The 18811-nt window shown below is 44.2% G+C and overlaps 6 protein-coding genes across 6 annotated transcripts; 4 read left to right on the forward strand and 2 right to left on the reverse strand.

The window, feature by feature from the left end:
* Window positions 1-4: 4 nt before the first annotated feature.
* Window positions 5-1640, forward strand: GGI43DRAFT_391922 (ubiquitin-conjugating enzyme/RWD-like protein). Its single transcript, XM_083204498.1, has 3 exons — window positions 5-316; window positions 425-722; window positions 794-1640. Exons 1-3 carry the CDS (start codon window positions 253-255, stop codon window positions 1344-1346), a joined length of 915 nt encoding a protein of 304 aa, XP_083066653.1. The 5' UTR covers window positions 5-252; the 3' UTR covers window positions 1347-1640.
* A 26-nt stretch (window positions 1641-1666) lies between these two features.
* GGI43DRAFT_391928 (uncharacterized protein) lies at window positions 1667-7629 on the reverse strand. The gene is made up of 2 exons (XM_083204499.1): window positions 7441-7629; window positions 1667-7320 (listed from the first exon to the last, which is right to left on the reverse strand). The coding sequence occupies exons 1-2, from the start codon at window positions 7505-7507 to the stop codon at window positions 1685-1687; spliced, it is 5703 nt and encodes a 1900-aa protein (XP_083066654.1). The 5' UTR covers window positions 7508-7629; the 3' UTR covers window positions 1667-1684.
* A 1012-nt stretch (window positions 7630-8641) lies between these two features.
* GGI43DRAFT_391929 (uncharacterized protein) lies at window positions 8642-10520 on the forward strand. Its single transcript, XM_083204500.1, has 3 exons — window positions 8642-8700; window positions 8816-9452; window positions 9517-10520. The coding sequence occupies exons 1-3, from the start codon at window positions 8659-8661 to the stop codon at window positions 10446-10448; spliced, it is 1611 nt and encodes a 536-aa protein (XP_083066655.1). The 5' UTR covers window positions 8642-8658; the 3' UTR covers window positions 10449-10520.
* Window positions 10521-10795: 275 nt separating this feature from the next.
* Window positions 10796-12424, forward strand: GGI43DRAFT_391934 (splicing factor SR family protein). The gene is made up of 4 exons (XM_083204501.1): window positions 10796-10940; window positions 11311-11367; window positions 11422-11521; window positions 11570-12424. The coding sequence occupies exons 1-4, from the start codon at window positions 10858-10860 to the stop codon at window positions 11786-11788; spliced, it is 459 nt and encodes a 152-aa protein (XP_083066656.1). The 5' UTR covers window positions 10796-10857; the 3' UTR covers window positions 11789-12424.
* A 122-nt stretch (window positions 12425-12546) lies between these two features.
* GGI43DRAFT_391937 (fimbrin) lies at window positions 12547-15410 on the forward strand. The gene is made up of 6 exons (XM_083204502.1): window positions 12547-12715; window positions 12774-12984; window positions 13032-13714; window positions 13770-14755; window positions 14827-15062; window positions 15133-15410. The coding sequence occupies exons 1-5, from the start codon at window positions 12693-12695 to the stop codon at window positions 14856-14858; spliced, it is 1935 nt and encodes a 644-aa protein (XP_083066657.1). The 5' UTR covers window positions 12547-12692; the 3' UTR covers window positions 14859-15062; window positions 15133-15410.
* On the reverse strand, window positions 14783-18602 carry GGI43DRAFT_391940 (uncharacterized protein). The gene is made up of 4 exons (XM_083204503.1): window positions 15389-18602; window positions 15229-15336; window positions 15062-15132; window positions 14783-14997 (listed from the first exon to the last, which is right to left on the reverse strand). The coding sequence occupies exons 1-4, from the start codon at window positions 18563-18565 to the stop codon at window positions 14958-14960; spliced, it is 3396 nt and encodes a 1131-aa protein (XP_083066658.1). The 5' UTR covers window positions 18566-18602; the 3' UTR covers window positions 14783-14957.
* Window positions 18603-18811: the final 209 nt, after the last annotated feature.

Consider the following 18811-nt stretch of genomic DNA (forward strand, 5'->3'; position numbering starts at 1 on the left):
TATATTTCATAGTTAATTATTTTATTTTATTATACTTGTTTAATAACTGTAGAAATGCTAATCTTGGAAATCAGCTTCCTAAATGCGATCTGTTTTCTTCCTGGGCTATCACTTGTCTTCTTATAAACTACTTTTCTATTCCTCTCATGACATATTACTATTTCCAACGCGTCTAGCATCGTCCAATTTTCAGGCTCGACCCTTTGCGCTATATTAAGAACATTCTATTCCATTCCTCCTACCCTTGAACCTATGGCGACGTCAACGGGAGCTGCATCATACACTAACACTAAATCCCCCACTATTCGGCGCATACGTTAGTCTCTCTCCCTCTCGATTTCATATTGCATGCAGCGAAGACAGCGGGATTTGGCCATTGGAACTCCTTATCTTTTGTAGAAGCACTAACCCAAACATCTCCCAGTCCGCGAGGCTGCAGAGCTCTCAAATACACCGTCTCCTGATTATACCGCGGAGCCATTAGAGTCAGACCTCTTCGAGTGGCATTTTACTCTTCGAGGGCCTCCAAACTCCGTATATAGTCAAGGCGTCTACCATGGTCGAATAATTTTACCTCCCGCGTATCCTCTCCGGCCTCCAAGTTTTCGATTTTCTACCCCAAATGGCCGATTTGAGGCCAACCGTGAGATCTGCCTCAGCATAAGTGGCCATCATGAAGAAACGTGGCAGCCAGCCTGGGGCATTCGAACCGCTCTTGTCGCGTATGAAATCTGCGCTCTACCAAATGCTTATCTCCGCTTTCCGTAACTAACTGACATGAATATTGACATAGGCTTCGCAGCTTCATGGAGACAGATGTGCTAGGCCAGCTAGGCGGCATGGAGACTACTGAGGCGGTTCGCCGCCGGCTTGCCCAAGAGTCAGTTTCCTTCAAGTGCGCAGTCTGTGCCAAGTCCAATGCGGATATCATCGCTGAATGCGAAGATCGGTGTAAAGAAAACGATTCTTTATGTCAAGAGATATCAGTTCCTGCCGAATTAAATATGGGCTGGAGAGATGAGCTCGAGGCAGCTAAGAATGACCAATCATCATCAGCTCGTCCATCAGAAAACCCTTCTGAGCTTGTTCGGGATGGTAACATGTCTGTAGTTGAGCCGTCCGAAGCTGAGCTGGCAGAAGGATTTGTTCAAACAACTAACGTCACAAATGATCTCTCAACACACCCACCAACTCCGATGCTGGCTATCAGAAATCGGCAAACCCCTTCCACTACTAACCCCACAGGGACAGGGTCAGAAGGGGTGCCGCTGTGGATAGATAGGGTGATCGTAGCTTTAGTTATTCTGCTGGTTGCCATTGTTTTTAAGGTTTTACTCGGTATATAACCAATCTTTTTCTTGGGCCAGGGCGTTTATTCTCCCCTTCAGCTAATCGTACGTCTGAGCGGCAGTAATATTTAGTATGGAGATTTGTGATACGGCAGACATATGAAGTATGATCTCTACGTCACTTTATAGCACTGGTGGCATCCAATATCAATAGCTGCGTTTGATGCTGGCTATCTTCAAAATTGGGAGTAGCCTAGAAGAAACGATATCAACGCTTAACAGAAAAGACATGAGATTTGCTCTGGCACTGCGTGAAAGCTTATGCTCCCTAGGCGCTCCTAAGGTGCCCCCCCCCCCCCCTTTTTTTTTTTTTTTGCTGGCAGCCCTACTCTCGTCTATCGACTATACTGCCATGGTACAGCTAGCCACCACCACTCTCCTGCAGTTACAGAGGATCCATCCATCACCTCCTCCAAAACATTGGTTTTTATGCCCCATTCTACAATAAGTCTTGCTTCAAACTCATCCAATATGGGGCTTAGAGAGTTGCATACATCCTTGGCCGCCATGGGGCCTTTCGTAGCATAAGTAAAACAAAAGGCTCCGAGAACATCAGACCACCGCCTATTATCATTCTTCCCAAAGAAATCAATCCATTGTGGAATTTCTCCTATTAACGTGGTGTTAGGCAAATCCTCCTGCGCCACAGCTTGTAGTACAGCGATATCCTCGTTGTACTGGTACAAGTTTGTGGGTTTTGCCTGCAGTCGAAAATGATAGTAAGACTTCGGATACTTTCGACTTTCGTAATTGCCTGGCTCAAATCCGAAGGGAATATTTGGTATGTCCAGGGGTACAAGTTTAATTCTTCCCGCAGCATTCAAATTCATCAGTGCCATCATGGAGCCATCGTTAAGGGTGTATGGTATCTCAAAAATCCCTCCAGTGCGGAATATGCCATCCATCTGCGTTTTGAAAGCAGCTGCATCTTGGTACTTTGAGCGCTGTGCCACTCTGCTAAGCGTTGACAAATACCATTCACTTAACCTGTATGGTCGCCCTCCAAGTGGTGTCTTCTTGCTCCTGCATATGACCCTTTGAACCGTGAGTTGAACAATAGCTTCCTTAAGAAGCAACGAGCTTCGTTCTGCGCCGTCTCCAGATAACGTGAGAAACTTTTCTTTGATTTTTCGCACTGAGTATTTCGCTTCGCTGGTACAGCAGAGTGATTTGATCCAAGATCTTGCAATGTCCAAATTCTCAACATTGCTACTGTCACTGCCTTGATCAAAGACACCATCAACACGAATTGCGCCGGGCTCTGACGTGACTGCCTCAAATCGCGAAAAAATCGAAGATTGAGCGTGGAAAAATCTCTCGCCCCAATCTTCTTCGATTGGTGTGGTGGTTATCAGAGAGAACCGATTAGAAAGAAGCTCTCTCGTCTGGGGGATTTGATAGTTCTTCTGGCGAGATATTCTTGTTGCCCACTTAATAAGAGTCCGCCAGTCATAATGAGCTGGGGCTTCAAAGTCAATCATAGGGAGCTCCCGACTCTCAAAGGCTTCAATCAACCGTTCCTGGACGTCTCGCGTAAATTTTTTTATATGCGGTCTCTGCTCCTTGCATGCCGTTGCCCAGAATTTGCGCAAGCTGGCGAGCCGGGCATTTGGAAAGATGTGAAGTAATATACCCCAGTCAATTGCTTTGTCTGCACCTCCTAATAAGACACGGACGACAATAAAAGCGGCCAAGAGATCTTCTTGGCTGGTCAGCGGGCTATCCGCCTCGCCCATTCCCCTGAGCTCATCCAATGCATATGTCTCTCTTTGGAATATTGAGGTGAGTGGGCGAGTTATCAAAGACACTCGCTTAATCTTCGACTGGTTCATATCAGTAGCGCCCAAGAGATGCTTTGGATGCTTTGGATCAAATGCATCCAAGTCGAACTCAGAGTCGCCATCGCTCGAGGACAGCGACTCTGAATCTTGAATAGCCTCGCCAATTGATTGAGGGGTTAGATGCTTATGAGATTGCCACTCTATATCCATCGATGATATTCCATTTTCGAACCCGGCTGAAAGATTGATGAATATGTTATGCGGGCCAGCGGCCAGCGGCAAAGTGTTTACGAATTGTTCTGTTTGAGCCAGCTCCACGCTGAGACAGTCCAATAAACTGTTCATAAATTTACCGTGGGCAGTTTCAGCATCACTTTGCCTTCCAATATCATTTACTGAAATTCGCTTCTCAAGACTTTTGGCCCAATCAGCCCAATGAAACCACTCTATATCAGGCATCCATCCACACACTGTGAAATTTGAGTTAACAGCTTTTTCTTCAAAGAACTGCAGCTCAAGGTATGGCCAGGTTCCATCTTTGCCCGCAATACACTGGACTGGCTCGACTATAATAGACTTCGTTACTAAAGTGGGCTGTTGTTGGGTAGCTTCCATATCAATAAATGGGAACGGCCGTGTTATTCTTTGGGGTACCCCGTAATCGTCAACACACCAATCATCCTCTAAAAATCGATTTGGAGCCAGAAATTGAACTTTAGCCCCATGGTTTAAGCGCGTGGTGTTCAATGTTGGGAAATTAACCCTGTTGGATAACAAGTTGTTTGATGCCCATCTTACTCGATACTTCTCGTCTACTGGTGTTGATGTAGACGTAAGAGCTTGACTTTTTATACTGGTTTGTACGTTTTTTCTTCGCTTACTTGGACTGTTCGTGTCGCTTATCATTCCGTGGCGCTTTTTGGCTGAAGCCTGAGCGGCATATACCGGAGCATCCAGTTGTGCAACTTCGCCAGCAAGCACACGGCGTCCTCGGCGATTCTCCTTCCTTTCACCCAGTCCAGCGTCGCTACTTAGCAGTTGAAATTGCGCAGGTATGAAAGGCTGCGGATGTCGCAATTTAATGCTCTCGACAACAGCCAAGGTCTCAGGGGAGAATGCGTCAAGATGCGGTAGTGTTAAGATTTGACATTTAGAGAATAGGCCGCTGTGATCTTGGAATCCATGCCAATGCTCCAAGACTGCCTTATCTTTGAGCATACGGCTCAGGGCCCATTGGTAATCTTTTGTCTTCGGTGTCGGCTTCTCTGGGTATCTTGTATTCCATACGGTAGCGAGAGCACGCCAAAGGGAGTGTCCTCCAGGGAGGACACCTTCCCGCTGGATGAGCATTTCCATCAGCAGAGCAGAAATATGATCAGTTATCTCGTTTCTAGAAGTTTTCTTTTTGGAAACCTCGCTCTCTAGGTTGATTGATGCTGGTTCGTAAATTCTCGTATTTGTTGCCGATTCTACCTCTGTCTTCTCTGTAGGAAGAACTAGATCAGCAGCCCCAGAAGCCGGCTTGAAATATTCACCGGAGTCGTCATGAAGATCAGGTTCGCTAACAGATGGCACAAAGCCTGGATACAGGCTGGATTGGGCTGGATTGGGCCATGTGAGAGTGTTAGAGAGATCTTCCAGTCGGTTAACATCATATTTGCGACTTTTTAGATCAAGCACTTGATTTGATTGACTTATATCGACTCGCATAAGAGTAGCCTGTTCCCGGGGAAGAGAGGATATGTTCAGCATTTTTCTATGCTGCGAGCTAGATTGATCACTAGAAGATCGATTCATTGCGTAAATCTCGCTGACGTGGCTTGGGGTAGTCGCTGACACCGCACCCTGTGAATATCTACTCTCTTCACCATTGGTTCTTTTTGGTGAGATATTGAACTGTGAGACCTTTGCGGCGTCGTGTTCGTCTTCTCTTCCTCTTTTTCCCCTCTCTTCTTCGTCAGTCGTCTTGATTGGTTCATCATACCGTGAACCGCGCGTTAATCGAGCAGGCACTTTAGTAATTCTCTCAGAAGATCGGGCTGTTCTAGCAAATCGAAGGGTAGATTTCATCTCCCGGTGAAGTCCATCGAGATTAGAGGGGCTATATGATGGATTACAAGAAGTTTGGGACCGCTCCAGGTGGTATTTAAGGCCAATGTCATTTTTCCAGGTTCTGCCACACTTATCGCACTTCCATCTTTTACCTTTAGCTGTGTCATTGGTGGATGATTCAACTTGTTGTAAGTTGCCTGAGTGACCAGAACCTCGGCCACGTCCTCGGCCTCGGCCCCGTCCCGCAAGCTGGGCGGATTCTATAGGTATAGTCAAATCAGAAGGTTGTAGTGTAGTTATATTCGGTGCTGTTATGTCTAAGTCGCCATCTGTTGACCTACATTCCACTGCTTCTGTTGATGATGATTTTGAGTGTTGGATGGAGATCTCTTGAGCAGGCGCATCCAGAATAGAAAATGAATTCATTAGCCGCTTCAGCGTTTCTTGCGGTAATCTAAGCGTGATGATCATTGAATCTCTTGTCCAGAGTTGGCTGTCTTCCGCTGGGGGATTAAGAACCTCGTTGCCAACATCAGGCGTCTGTCGGATATTGTTGCGATCAGCATCTACATCAGCCGGATGCTCTGATCTCATCTTTCGAGGTCTGCCCCTCTGTCTCCTTTGAGATAAGTTGGATTGCGTTAAGTTGGCCAGCTTTGAACTTCCGATGGGATATGCTGCTTGCGGGAAACCATATGATACAGGAACGTTGGTTTGTCTGGTCTGTCGCTCGTGCTGATCACTATTGGCCGATATGGTTTCGGGCAGAGTCGGTAGGGCAGATGACATGGAATACCTGTAGGATGCAACTTTTCCAGCCCTGGAGTGCTCACTTCTTACTTGTAGATACTGTACCTGAACAGGTTGGATGTTCGGCGTGGAAATGCACGTGGTCAAGGAAGATAAGAAACGTGTAAAAGATACGCCTAAAGTAAGCCCGTATACATCCGGGTTCGTCAGTCCTGCCTCACCGCATGCCATTATGCTGTTTGCAATAATAACTGCGAGTGGTTGATCGGATGACCATGGTGGAGCGACGCTTAAGCATTTTGAGGAGGCAAGCTGGCCCAGAAAAGAACCAGCACCATATTGGCCATCTTGATTATATAGTTCGGTAGTCTTAGGGAGCTTACCAGCTCGCTTCCCAGTTGCCAAAAATATGGACCAGTCTTTAGGCGTGAGATCCCGGTTGAATCGTACACAATCATTAAAGACTTTGTTGTTCAGCTTTGCTGCCACATATCGAATTGCGTCTCGCGCATTCAAGAATCGGCAGACTTTGGAAACAACTTTCATTTGCCATCGCATGCCAAGGACACCCAATTTTGATTTTAAATCCTGCATGCGTAAAACATCCCATTCCTTACAAATTGCCATTATGGTAGTTGCTAAAGCTGTATAGTCGACAGATTCCCCAGTCCATCTTGTGTGCCAAGGAACGGGGTCAAGGTTGGCGGCAAGGACTTGGCGCGATAGGTTCATTTCTGCCTCTGGTTCCGCAGTCGCGCTCCTGTCTTTTGGAAGTGGAGGAGCAAATAATTTCAACCACATTTTACTGGTTTTTGTTCCCCGAACAAGAGTTGTTCGTTTTGTAATATAGCCTTTCTTGACCAGCGCATCTGTTCGCTTCGGCACCGAGCGTTTATCCTGGTCAACTAGACGACCAAGGTCACCTTGTAATATCCCCTGGGCTTTTGTCGAAGCGATTCCAAGGAGCAGAAGCCATTCGGAACGAGGTACACGCTTATAATCTACTGCATGTCCAGTAATGGACTCCCACATCGTTTCCTGCGAGACGTATATCCGAATATCGTTTTGAGCATTGGATTCTAAGGAAGCTGAAGGACTCTCGTGCGCATTTTGATGGCCAGGAGCTGGCCCGTGCCGGTTGTTATGTCCATCCTTGCTGAGCTCTTCCAACGCCAGTACCTCTTCAAACATTAGCTGGTTATACTTCCTCTGGAGGCCAATTGATATGTCTGTCCTTTGGGCTAGCCATCTCCAAATTGTGCCGACTCCATAGTCTGATAATACGAATATTGGGTCTTGAAGCGTTCCGTCTCTTTGGAGAGACGCCGTGTTTTCGGACGGAGAAAGTGCCAATTTTGCAGCATCGATGAATTGCGAAATTGAAAGACCTGATGACAAAGGTTAACAAATCTTTGCGAAGAGCTAAAAATTGTCAAAACATGCTACACGCGGATCTTGAGGATGCGCCTAGGGCATTGGGACCTTAATGCTATAGTTACTAAACATACCCTGTTCACCAGCACATGAGATAACCAGTAATAAGCGCGCAATTAGCCCTTCAAGTTCCAGTGCCATAGCTGACAATTAGATATAAAATAAGGCATGGCTATATTAGAGGGAGATATAAATGATAGTTGAAGTATATGATAATAAATAAGAAAATAAATATATGTTAATATATTAAAAAGCTAACTATATTAAAAGGCTACTTATTTATATTAAAACTTATAGTTTTAAAATTTTTATAATTAATTATAAAAAATATTTAAAAATTTAAAAAAAAAAATATTATATAAAGTTTTTTATAAAAATTATTAAATAATTTATAATTAATATATTTAGTATATTTAAATAATATAATATATAAATTATAAAAAAATATAATATATTTTTTAATAAAATAATATAATTAATTAAATTTATTTATTTTATTAATTTTTTATTAAAATAATTTTATTAATATTATTAATATTTTTTATAATTTTTTTAATTAATTTAAAAAAAATTTTTTTTTTTTTATTTTTTATTTTTTTATTTTATAATAATTTTATTAGTTTTATTATAAATAATAATTTTTAAATTATAATAATTATAAAATTATTATATTATATTATATTTTTAATTTTTTTTAATAAAAAAAATATTTTATAAATATAAATATAAAAATATTTAAATTTAAAATTAATATAAAATTTTAATATTTAATAATATATATATTATTTAATATTTAATTTATTTTTATATATTTAAAAATTATTAAAAGCTTATATATTTATAATTTTTTATTAAATTTTTTTTTATTAAATTTCTTTTAATTATTATAAAATATAAATTATTAATATAAAATTTTATTTTTATATAATAATTATATTTTAAATTATATTATTTTTAAATAAATTAAATTAAATTTTTAATTTATAATTTATTTAAATATTTTTTTTTAATATTAATAAAATATATATATATAATTTTATAAATTATTAAATAATTATAATAAAATGTATTAATTAATTTTTTAAATAATATAATTTATTTAAAAAAATTTAATAATTAAAATATTATATATATTAATATAAAATTATATATTAATAATTTAAATATTAATTTTAATTATAAATATAATAAAAAAAATTAATTTAAATTTATTATTATAAAAAATAATTTTATAATTTATTTTACTAATATATATATAAATTACTACAGCTATCCCTTTTATTTCCTTCCCCATGGCTACTGCTATTCAGACTTCACCTATCCGGCAGCTGGTGGTATGTGTTCTATTATATCTTAAATACCTGAGAGTTTCTTATTATAGTTTTTATATTTCTCTTCAGTTAGTGTATTTCTGCTACTTGCATAATCTAAACTGGTTCTTCTCCCTAGGATCTATTTGACTCAGTCCTTGACGAGTCCTTGGTCATTGCTATCGCAAATGACTACGATGTATCTACCGCTGCCGGCTATAGTACTGCTTGCGCGGTCCTGCAAAGCCTCGCGCAAGACGCAAACTTCGAAGAATCTAGTGGCTTCGACCCAAGTGCTGTACATCGGCTTCTCGAAGAAGACGAGGATGGACGTGTAGTTGATATTGAGCGTTCTACCAGCACAGGCAGTCGCAATAGCAAACAAGCTAATGGACCAGAATCGACCGGCCCGGGGAATGCTACAGCTTCAATTCTTTCTTCTGCTGAATTCATGCTTCCAGATGAGGAATTCTCCAAATCTGGGATGCTGGAAACAGACCTTCTGCAGCTCCAGGATTTATTCCCTGATTTACAAAGTTGGGATATTAGGCATGCCCTACTCGAAGCAAACGGTGTCGTTGCAATTGCGTTGGATACCCTCCTTAGTGTACAATATCTCCAATCTGTCACTGCTCAAGAGACTACTCTAGGTGCACTTTCCATCGCTGGCGACACCAAGAATGAAGCTCTGGGTGGGAACCGTAGTGTATTTGGATATGACGCGACAACAACGACCAATGGCGAGACTGGTATGGGTAGTCCGAAGATGGTGAAAAGTGAGTTGATCCTGGTGTCTGCCTTACAGCCCATGAGTTACTAAAAACAGTTGTGTTATCACAGCTCCCGCTTCTATCGTCTACATATCTGAACGCTTAAACATGTCTGCTGAAGAAGTTTCTATAATATATGCCGAAAACGGTAACTCTAAAGTGGCCACCATCCTAGGAATCCTGGATCAGTTCCTCATACAGAGAGAAGCTGAGCCCCCAACAACTCTGGAGAAAAACGTTATAGATGATCTCAAACAGAAGTACCGCAATACTCCGGACGAGTACTTGCAAGTTATCGTCCAGATAACTGGGCCAGATTCAACATATGCCGCGGAACTCGCATCACAAGTGAACGCATACTTCAGTAAAAGATCAATGAACCAGAAACTCAAACTGAATTATAGGCTAACACCGCTGCCCCACGAAGATCTTGAAGGATCAATGGGGACGGTCACTGATACTTGGGCTGAAGGAAGGAGTCCCCGTCGAGCTACCACAATATCAACGTCTAGCACCGGAAAGGACCTCAACCGGGCTCTGCAAATATCAAACAGTCTACAAAGGCAGAAACAGGATGCGATTGCATCTGCTGCAAGCCTCCATCGACGTGGGGCTTCAAGTCCGCTATATCGGCAGGCAGCAGGTTACTATGCCCAACAAGCTCGCGAACACGCAAGGCGTGCACAAGAAGCCACGTCCACTGCGGCAGACATATTAGTTGACCAACAAAGCACCGGTAGGACAGTTGACTTGCACGGCGTTTCCGTCCAAGATGGAGTGCGAATTGCTCGTCAGCGAGCGTTGAATTGGTGGAAAGGTTTACGTGGATCTCGAGAAGGGCCCCTGTCAGACCAAAGTCTCACTATTATTACTGGCTTGGGCCGTCATAATGCAAGTGGAATTTCGCCACTTCGACAGGCTGTGGCTGCTGCACTCACACGGGACGGGTGGAAGTATACAGTGGAAACAGGGAGGTTTGTTATATCAGGGCGAGGAAAGTAGTAAAATAGTACAAATAAAATTCCAAGTAAAAGTAAAATAAAATCACAATTGAAGGAATGCCGGTGATATACCTAATGCTTTATAAATTATTAAATGTTTTTAAATAAAATGTTATTATTAAAATATTAAATAATTTTTAATATTAATAAAGTCAATTATTTTTGAAGACTGTATAATGTACAAATGCATGGATGGATAATAATATTATGAAAATCTTAGTATTATTGCGTTAGTAGATTTCCTTTTAGGTAACTACTAAAGTTTAATGCCAGTAGCACATTTTTGCTTGCCTCAGAACCATCCTAACGTCTACATCCGCTGACGATTGCACACCTGGATCATCTATTTTTTTTTTTCAATTGCTCCAATACACTTCAATACTGATTTCTCTTTTCCTTCACAACTCGAAATGTCTCGCGGCGGCACTACCTTATATGTCACAGGCTTTAGCCATGGCACCCGCGCCCGCGATCTCGCCTACGAATTCGAACGGTACGTCAACCACGCCACGCTCACGCTCACGCTTTCGCTCTCGTCCACGTCTTCGCCCTCGCCCGCGTCCTGTCTTATACCGCCCCAAGGAACTCCTTTCGATCGACAGATTTGATACCACGTCGATGTCGATGCCCTCGCAACCCTCTCCCCCCCGTTGACGCCTGAACCTACCTCTCCCTTTTCCTGCCGTGTCGGTCGATGCGTTTCATTTATCGCCCGAAGTTGTTCTCTGTGCGAACCGATAGTTAGATTGCACCTCCTTTTGTGTGCATACAGTCAATGAAAATGCCCGAGAAACGGCTACCCCGGCGACTGCGCCCTCTGTGTCTATAATGTGATGGCGTGGCTAATGAAATGTGTCGAATAGATATGGGCGCCTGGTCCGCTGTGATATTCCTGCGCCGCGATCTACTTCCAGCAGACTGTAGGTATTTTGATCCACTCAAATGGTAATAGCTTTGCTAACGGCGCTTATAAGGTTCGCTTTCGTTGAGTATGAAGACAGGCGCGATGCCGACGACGCATATCATGAAATGCACAACAAACGTATTGGCCGAGATGATCTATTGAAGATCGAGGTGCGTGTATATTGATATAATCTTTTGCCATTACTAACGTGCTTTTAGTGGGCTAGAACACCTCCTTCAGCCTCATGGCGCTTCGAATCTGGGCGTGATCGTGATCGCCGTGGACCTCGATCTCCTCGTCGTGGGCGATCACCCTCCCCCCGTCGCAGCACTCGTGACTATTCCCCGCGGAAAGACGAACGTCGGGATCGCGACAGAGATTATGATCGCGATAGTCGAAGGGACCGGGATCGCTCTAGAAGCCCTGAACACCGGTAGGTTCTTCGAACTATCAAGGCAGTTCCGAAATTGACACTTCTATTTGTATAGCGACCGAGACCGCGATACCAAAGAGGAGCGCGATGATCGCGACCGAAAGGAAAACGGAACCAACGGTGACGAAAGAAAAGGTAGCACGGCACTTTCTGGATCTGTCTCTTCCGATTTGAACACAGTACTAACATTTCCCAGCTGAGAGTCCTCTTCCCGCTCATGACGATCTTGATGTTGCTGAGTAGTAGAAGCCACCAATGTCAAAGCGTAAATACGGTAGTAGACCGATTGCCTGGAATCTTGACCGTACTACTCTCTTTTCTTCCCACATCTTCCTCTCATTTGTACAATGCTCGGGTCCCTAGGTATTTTCCACATTCATGCATATGACAGAGATTCATCGTGAGATGCGATATGCTTGGTAACAAGACCAAAATTTGTGCTGGTTATAATGGTGTTCGAAAACGCGCCTTCAACGGTTTGCGATACTGAAGTATTGTAACTAATAGCTATCTAGTAATAAAACGGGGTTTATTTTTTTTTTAGTATACACTCATAAATATCTTACCAAATGCCCAATAGCAAGGATTATAGTATAACAATTACCTTCATATAACGAATGCCTTGTTCAGCATATGAAGTAGTATATGAAGAGTACATATTTAGCTTGTATACAGGGGTGTCATCTTTTCCGCTAACACTATATGTATGCCTAGCAGGCTACTACGTAGTTTAGCTATAGCTAGGCTGCCTTAGTTAGAGGGGAACGTGGCTGTGTGGGGTCGCTGGCATCAATTGTCTGACCCCCCTCACTAGCTGGCTAGCCATTACTTCGAGCAGATTACGCAGCTCCTTTCTTCTGAACATTGACTTGACATATACTCGAAGAAAGATCACCAATATCTCCAGTATGAATGTCCTTAAGCTTCAGAGGTATGTGAAATTCGGTCGGTTATAGCCTCACTCCGCGTTTATCTAATGCGATCAATAGGAAGTTTCCTCAGTTTCCGCAGAATGAGATCTTCCAGCTTTCCGACGCCTTCCAGCGGCTGGATGTAGAAGACCGGGGATACCTCGATGAAGCAACGGCCATTAAGGCCACTCAGCAAAGCGAAAATCAGCCGTATGATGTTGTCAGACAGGCTCTGAAGGAAGTAGACCTAGACTCTTCACGGCGAGTAGAGCTCGAAGACTATGTCGGAGTTAGTCAATCCATTTCTTGCCTCGCGACTCCTCTAACACTTGTCAGCTTATTGCTAAATTGCGCACCGGATCAACTGCCCAAAAACGCCTCTCTACTGGCCCAGGGCCAGCACCTTCTGGAGCTGGCGCAACCCAAGGCCATGCTTCCAAGGGCAGCGTAAGTGGCAAGATCCAAGTTCAAGGATCAAATGCGAACACTACGCATACAATCAACGAAGATGAGAGAACAGAGTTTACACGCCACATCAATGCGGTTTTGGCTGGGGATCCGGATATTGGTAGCCGACTTCCGTTCCCGACCGACACGTTTGAGATGTTCGACGAATGTAAGGATGGATTGGTTCTTGCGAAGCTCATCAACGATAGCGTTCCGGATACTATCGATGAGCGAGTTTTAAATATGCCTGGACGGAAAACCAAAACTCTTAATGCTTTCCAAATGAGCGAGAACAACAACATTGTCATTGAGTCCTGCAAGGGTATTGGGTGCTCTGTTGTCAACATCGGAGCTGGGGATATTATTGAAGTTCGCGAGCATCTTATTCTCGGTCTCATTTGGCAGATTATTCGACGAGGCTTGCTGGGGAAAATCGATATCAAGCTGCACCCTGAACTCTACCGACTCCTGGAAGAAGATGAGACTTTGGAGCAGTTCTTGAGACTGCCTCCCGAGCAGATTTTGCTTCGCTGGTTCAACTACCACCTAAAAGCCGCCAATTGGCCCAGAAGGTTTGTGTATATTTGCTTTCTTATGCTACTATTACTAACTTTTGGTCTCACTTAGAGTTACAAACTTCTCTAGCGATGTGAAAGATAGTGAAAACTACACTGTCCTCCTCGCGCAAATAGGAGGAGAGTATGGCTGCACACGAGCTGCTTTGCAGACCAGAGATTTATCGCAGAGAGCTGAAGAGGTCTTGCAAGAAGCCGATAAACTTGGATGCCGCAAGTTTTTGACTCCATCATCATTGGTAGCAGGCAACCCGAAACTTAACTTGGCATTCGTCGCTAACCTCTTCAACACCCACCCTGCGCTTGACCCTATTACCGAAGAGGAAAAGTTGCAAGTCGAAGATTTCGACGCAGAGGGAGAACGCGAGGCGAGAGTCTTTACCCTGTGGCTGAACAGTTTGGATGTGCAGCCAGCTGTAGTCTCGTTTTTCGATGATTTGAGAGACGGCTCGGTTCTTCTGCAGGCATACGACAAGGTCATTAAAGGATCTGTTAACTGGCGTCACGTTAACAAAGCTCCCGCTCATGGAGGAGAAATGCTCAGATTCAAAGCTGTCGAAAATACCAACTATGCTATAGAGCTGGGCAAACAGAATGGCTTTTCTCTCGTAGGCATTCAAGGAGCAGATATTACTGATGGCCAGAGAACGTTGACACTTGGACTTGTGTGGCAACTCATGCGAAAAGACATAACGTTGACGCTGTCCTCTCTGGCACAAAACCTCGGCAAGAAAGAGATTTCCGACGCCGAAATGGTTAGATGGGCCAACGACATGTCAAAGAAGGGCGGTCGGAGCTCATCTATTCGGTCGTTCAAGGACCCAGCGATTGGCTCTGGTGTTTTCCTTCTGGACGTTCTTAACGGCATGAAGAGCAGCTACGTGGACTATGACCTTGTGACTCCCGGCCAAACGGAAGAAGATGCGTACATGAATGCGAAGTTGAGCATTAGTATTGCTCGTAAACTTGGCGCGACCATATGGCTTGTCCCCGAGGATATTTGCCAGGTCCGTAGTCGTCTGGTGACGACGTTCATTGGTAAGTTCATTAACATCAAGGGCTGTGTAGCTTTTAATTTTCCATGTTTCATTGCTAACATAAGGTGATAGGATCTCTAATGGCAACTTATGGTAAAGCGTAAATTATCTTTCCAGTTCCATTTAAATTCGTCAATTTAAAATGGCACTAATTACCACTAAATATTAATTAAATCATATAAATACGTCAATAAAAAAAAGTCTTAAGAAGACAGCTTCACATCCGTGATTGAGTTGAGGAGCCTATATAGCCAAAATAGATTAGTATTTTGTTTTCTTTTAGCCGTAATATATGAAGCCTGCTTACTGTAAGTTACGGTCCCTCATCTCTCGGTCGAGAGAGTCAACTTGTTTGGCAGTCAATCTAACTTTGCTGAGCTACTTCAAACGGTTAGTCAAATCGAAATATCAACCTGCACACTAAGAAACAAAATGTTTATGGGAATGGCTGCGGTTTACAGGGGCGTCTCGTACCAAAGCTAGTGCCGTTGAAGAGTGATCAATTTCTTCACCGTCTGCTGCATTATCTGCTGTATCTAGACCAGTCCCACTGCTAGTGGACTTGAGTAGGACGGCCTGAGCCTGGTACGTCGTTAGCTAGAGAGCGTTATGAGATATAAAGCACGAAACCTACCTCTGCCTCCGCTAGCTCAGCATCCTTAATTTTCAGCTGAGCTTGCAGTTGATCATTCTTAATCTCTGCTTCAGCGAGTTTCTTCATGAGCTGCTCAGCATTCATCTCCGATTCCTTCACCCTCTTGTTGGCTTCTTCCACTAGTGTTGTCATGCTGTCATTCAAGTCGCTGTAATCTGCGTGGGCTGTCTTTTCCTTCATCTCTGACGTTATCCGCAGCTCTTCCAAGTCCTTGGACGTGAGGATCAAGCTTTCTCGTGTAGCGCTATATTTCGCCTCCATGTCGGCAAGGTTATCTTTGGTAGACTTCAATTCAGCTTTGGCAACGGTCAAGGCTTCCTGGAACGTCTTGGTAGTTGCGACAAGTTCAGCCTTCAGGGTGTTGATGGCCGTTGTATCAGGTTTAGATTGAACCGCATCCAACTCAGCAAGTGCGGTCATTCGCTCTACTTTTTCTAGAGCAAGCTGCTGGCCGACGTCATCTGCTTCTGCTTGAACAACGACTAGCTCCTCCTGCGCTGCTTTCAACGAAGCTTGGAGAGTTGCATTGGTGGAAGTCTGAAGTGACAGTTGCTGCTCCGCTGCTTTCAATGAAGCTTGGAGAGTAGCGTTGGTGGAAATCTGAAGTGACAGCTGCTCTTCCGCTGCTTTCAATGAGGCTTGGAGAGTTGCACTGGAAGAGCTCTGAAGTGATAGTTGCTCCTCTAGGCTCGCACTCTGAGTTTTGGCTTCGTCCAGGGTAGCCTTGAAAATCGTATTTTGAGCCTCAGCTTCATCCAGAGCAGCCTTGAAGCTCGCGCTCTGAGCCTTGGCTTCGCCTAAGCTAGTCTCCATTTGCGTATACGAGACTGTTAGCTCTTCTAGTTTTTGCGTTACTTGGAGTCCCTCTTCTTTCAATGAAGCCACAGCATCTGTATGAGCAGTGATGAGTTTCTCGATTTCAGCAGCGTGTAGGCTAAGCAATTCCTGCTTTGAGGCTTCATACTCCTCCGTGCTGCTAGATTTCGCACTTTCAAGCTGTGCTGCCACCTCTTCAAGCTTCGTATGCAGCGCAGCCAATTCTTCTGCATGCTGACTAGACACTGCCGTTAGAGCAGATTGATGTGTAGCAAGCAGCCCTTGCCTTTCTTCTTCGTGAAGTCTCTTCAGATCATCCAATACCTTCTCATGGAGCCCATTTTGTTCTACCGAGGTAGCTTCTCCATCTGCCAGTGCGAGACGTAGTTGTTCGTCGTATCGAGTTTTAATAGACTCTAGTTCTTTGGCGTGAACGTCCAATGTTTCCAAAGCTTGGTCTTTGGCAGCCGCCAACTCTTCGTCGTGACGACGTCTCAAACTGGCCAGTTGCTCTTCATATTCCACTCCTTTAGACTCGAGTGAATGAAGAGCTGACAACCGGTGCTCTTCAGACTCTGCCAGAGCATTTGTATGCTTCTCTGATTCTTCAACCAGGGAGGTCTGCAGGTCATTATGTAGCTTTTCTAGCTCCTCAAACTTGCGTTTAAAGAAAGCATCGCCGCGGAGGCTTTCAATTTCATTCTCATAATCTTGAGAAATTTGCTTTAAACGCTCATCGTGCATTGTTTTCAGGCTAGAAATCTCCTCATCCCTGCCTGTTAGAGTAGCTTTCATATCGCTAATTGTGTTTTGTAGCTCAGTTTCAACTTGGCGGGCAGATTCTAGCTCCGTCTCCCGGTTGGTTAATTTGCTCTGCATCTCCGCTACTAAGGAATTTTCATCGTCTTTACTGGCTTCAGCACTCTTCGCGGCCGTCTCAGATATGGCGAGCCTAGATTTGACATCTGAGATCTCACTTTCAAGATCTGAAATTCTGCTAGTCAATGCGTCGCGCTCGGATGTGATGGCGTTGATAGTCGATTCCAAGTCAGCTTTTGAAGCAGTCAGTTCATTCACCTGGTTCTGAAGTTTTTGAATGTCTGCGTCGCGCTCGGATGTGATGGCATTAATAGTCGATTCCAAGTCGGCTTTTGAAGCAGTCAGCTCATCCACCTGGCTCTGAAGTTTTTGAATATCTGCTTCAAATGCCAATCTTAAATCTTCATCTGTTTTGTCCGAGCCTGCTTTATCAGAGATGGAGGCTTGCAGCTTCTCAACTTGAGCAGCATAGTCTTGTATAGTCTGCTCAAGTTGAGTTTCGGTTGCTTTGAGTTTCTCCTCATTCTCAACCTTTAAATTTTCAAGCTCTTTTTTCAGTGCATCTAGGGCTTCTCCCCCTTCATCTTTGATACGAACAGCTTCGATAAGCTCATCATCCACAGTGCGAAGTTTCTCGGCTTTCTCTTGCAGTTGGGCTTCCAGGTCACGTATGACGGCATCGTAATCTGTTTTCGAGCCTTCTGGCGTGTCCTTCGGCTCACTTGGAGACTCGCCCTCGTCTAATTGCTGGCTGCTGCTTTCAAGCTGCTGGCGAAGTTCAGCTACAGTGCTTTCGAAGGTGCCCAATTCTCCCTTGAGAGATTCGATTTCTTTGTCTCTCTCAGCTAGCTTGAACGTGAGTTCGTCGAGGATTTTAGGGCTATCTGGATGCGCCTCAGATCGAACGGAGGTTCTTGTTGATGGACGTGCGGCTCCAGTCACTATACCGGGCGCGGATGTTCTTTTTCTCGCATCCGCAGCGGCATTCGACGAAACAGTACCTCGAGTCAATCCTGCCCGAATCGCTGCTACTGATTCGGATGCTCCCGTTCTAGTCCGCGGAGCAGCTGGTTTAGGGCTTGCAGCACCAACGCCCACGGTAGATCGACGGCTCGCTACAGTACTGCCTGTAGCCCCGGGTTTTTTCTCTCCTGCAGCTCCCGCTGAGTTTGAAACTATTGTGCTCTCCCTTCGCGTTGCAGACTTGGGTTTCTGGTCGTCTTCACTTGCACCAACACTGTGAGCACTTCGATGACCTATCGTCGACGTGGAGGCAGTAGATCGGTGTGCTGAAGTGGACGTGCGAGCCGGCTGTTTGTTCAAAGTAGCCGAAGATCGAGCTGAGACAGTAGTCCGAGCTACAGTCGAAGTAGCGGTCGCACTGGCATAGCGGGGAGTGGCTCTTGCTGCTGGCGCAGAGGTAGAGCCAGCTTTATCGCTAGCGTGCGGTTCAGCCCCCTCAGCAGCTCGGTCTTTAGCTGGAGGCTGGGCAGCAACAGTTGATATCTCGCTCTCTGGCATTGTGAGGTGGTTATATATGCGTTACGACGTACTAACTGTACATCTTGTCAATTCCGCTCTATCGAGACACGGCAAACTGGAGCAGACTTACCTCGTGAAAAGGCGATTTTCGTTAATCACTAGGTTCTCTATATGGTCATGATATGCAGTCGTGGGTCGCGTAAAGAGTGATTAAAAAAAAGCCTTCCCTGGTCTGTAAAGACTACGGGAGCTAAACGAATTCGAAATCTTCAGTCTGGGAGAAAA

The sequence above is a fragment of the Trichoderma evansii genome (genome assembly GCF_050947405.1).
Source record: "Trichoderma evansii strain SZMC 28006 chromosome Unknown GGI43scaffold_1, whole genome shotgun sequence".
NCBI lineage: Eukaryota > Fungi > Ascomycota > Sordariomycetes > Hypocreales > Hypocreaceae > Trichoderma > Trichoderma evansii.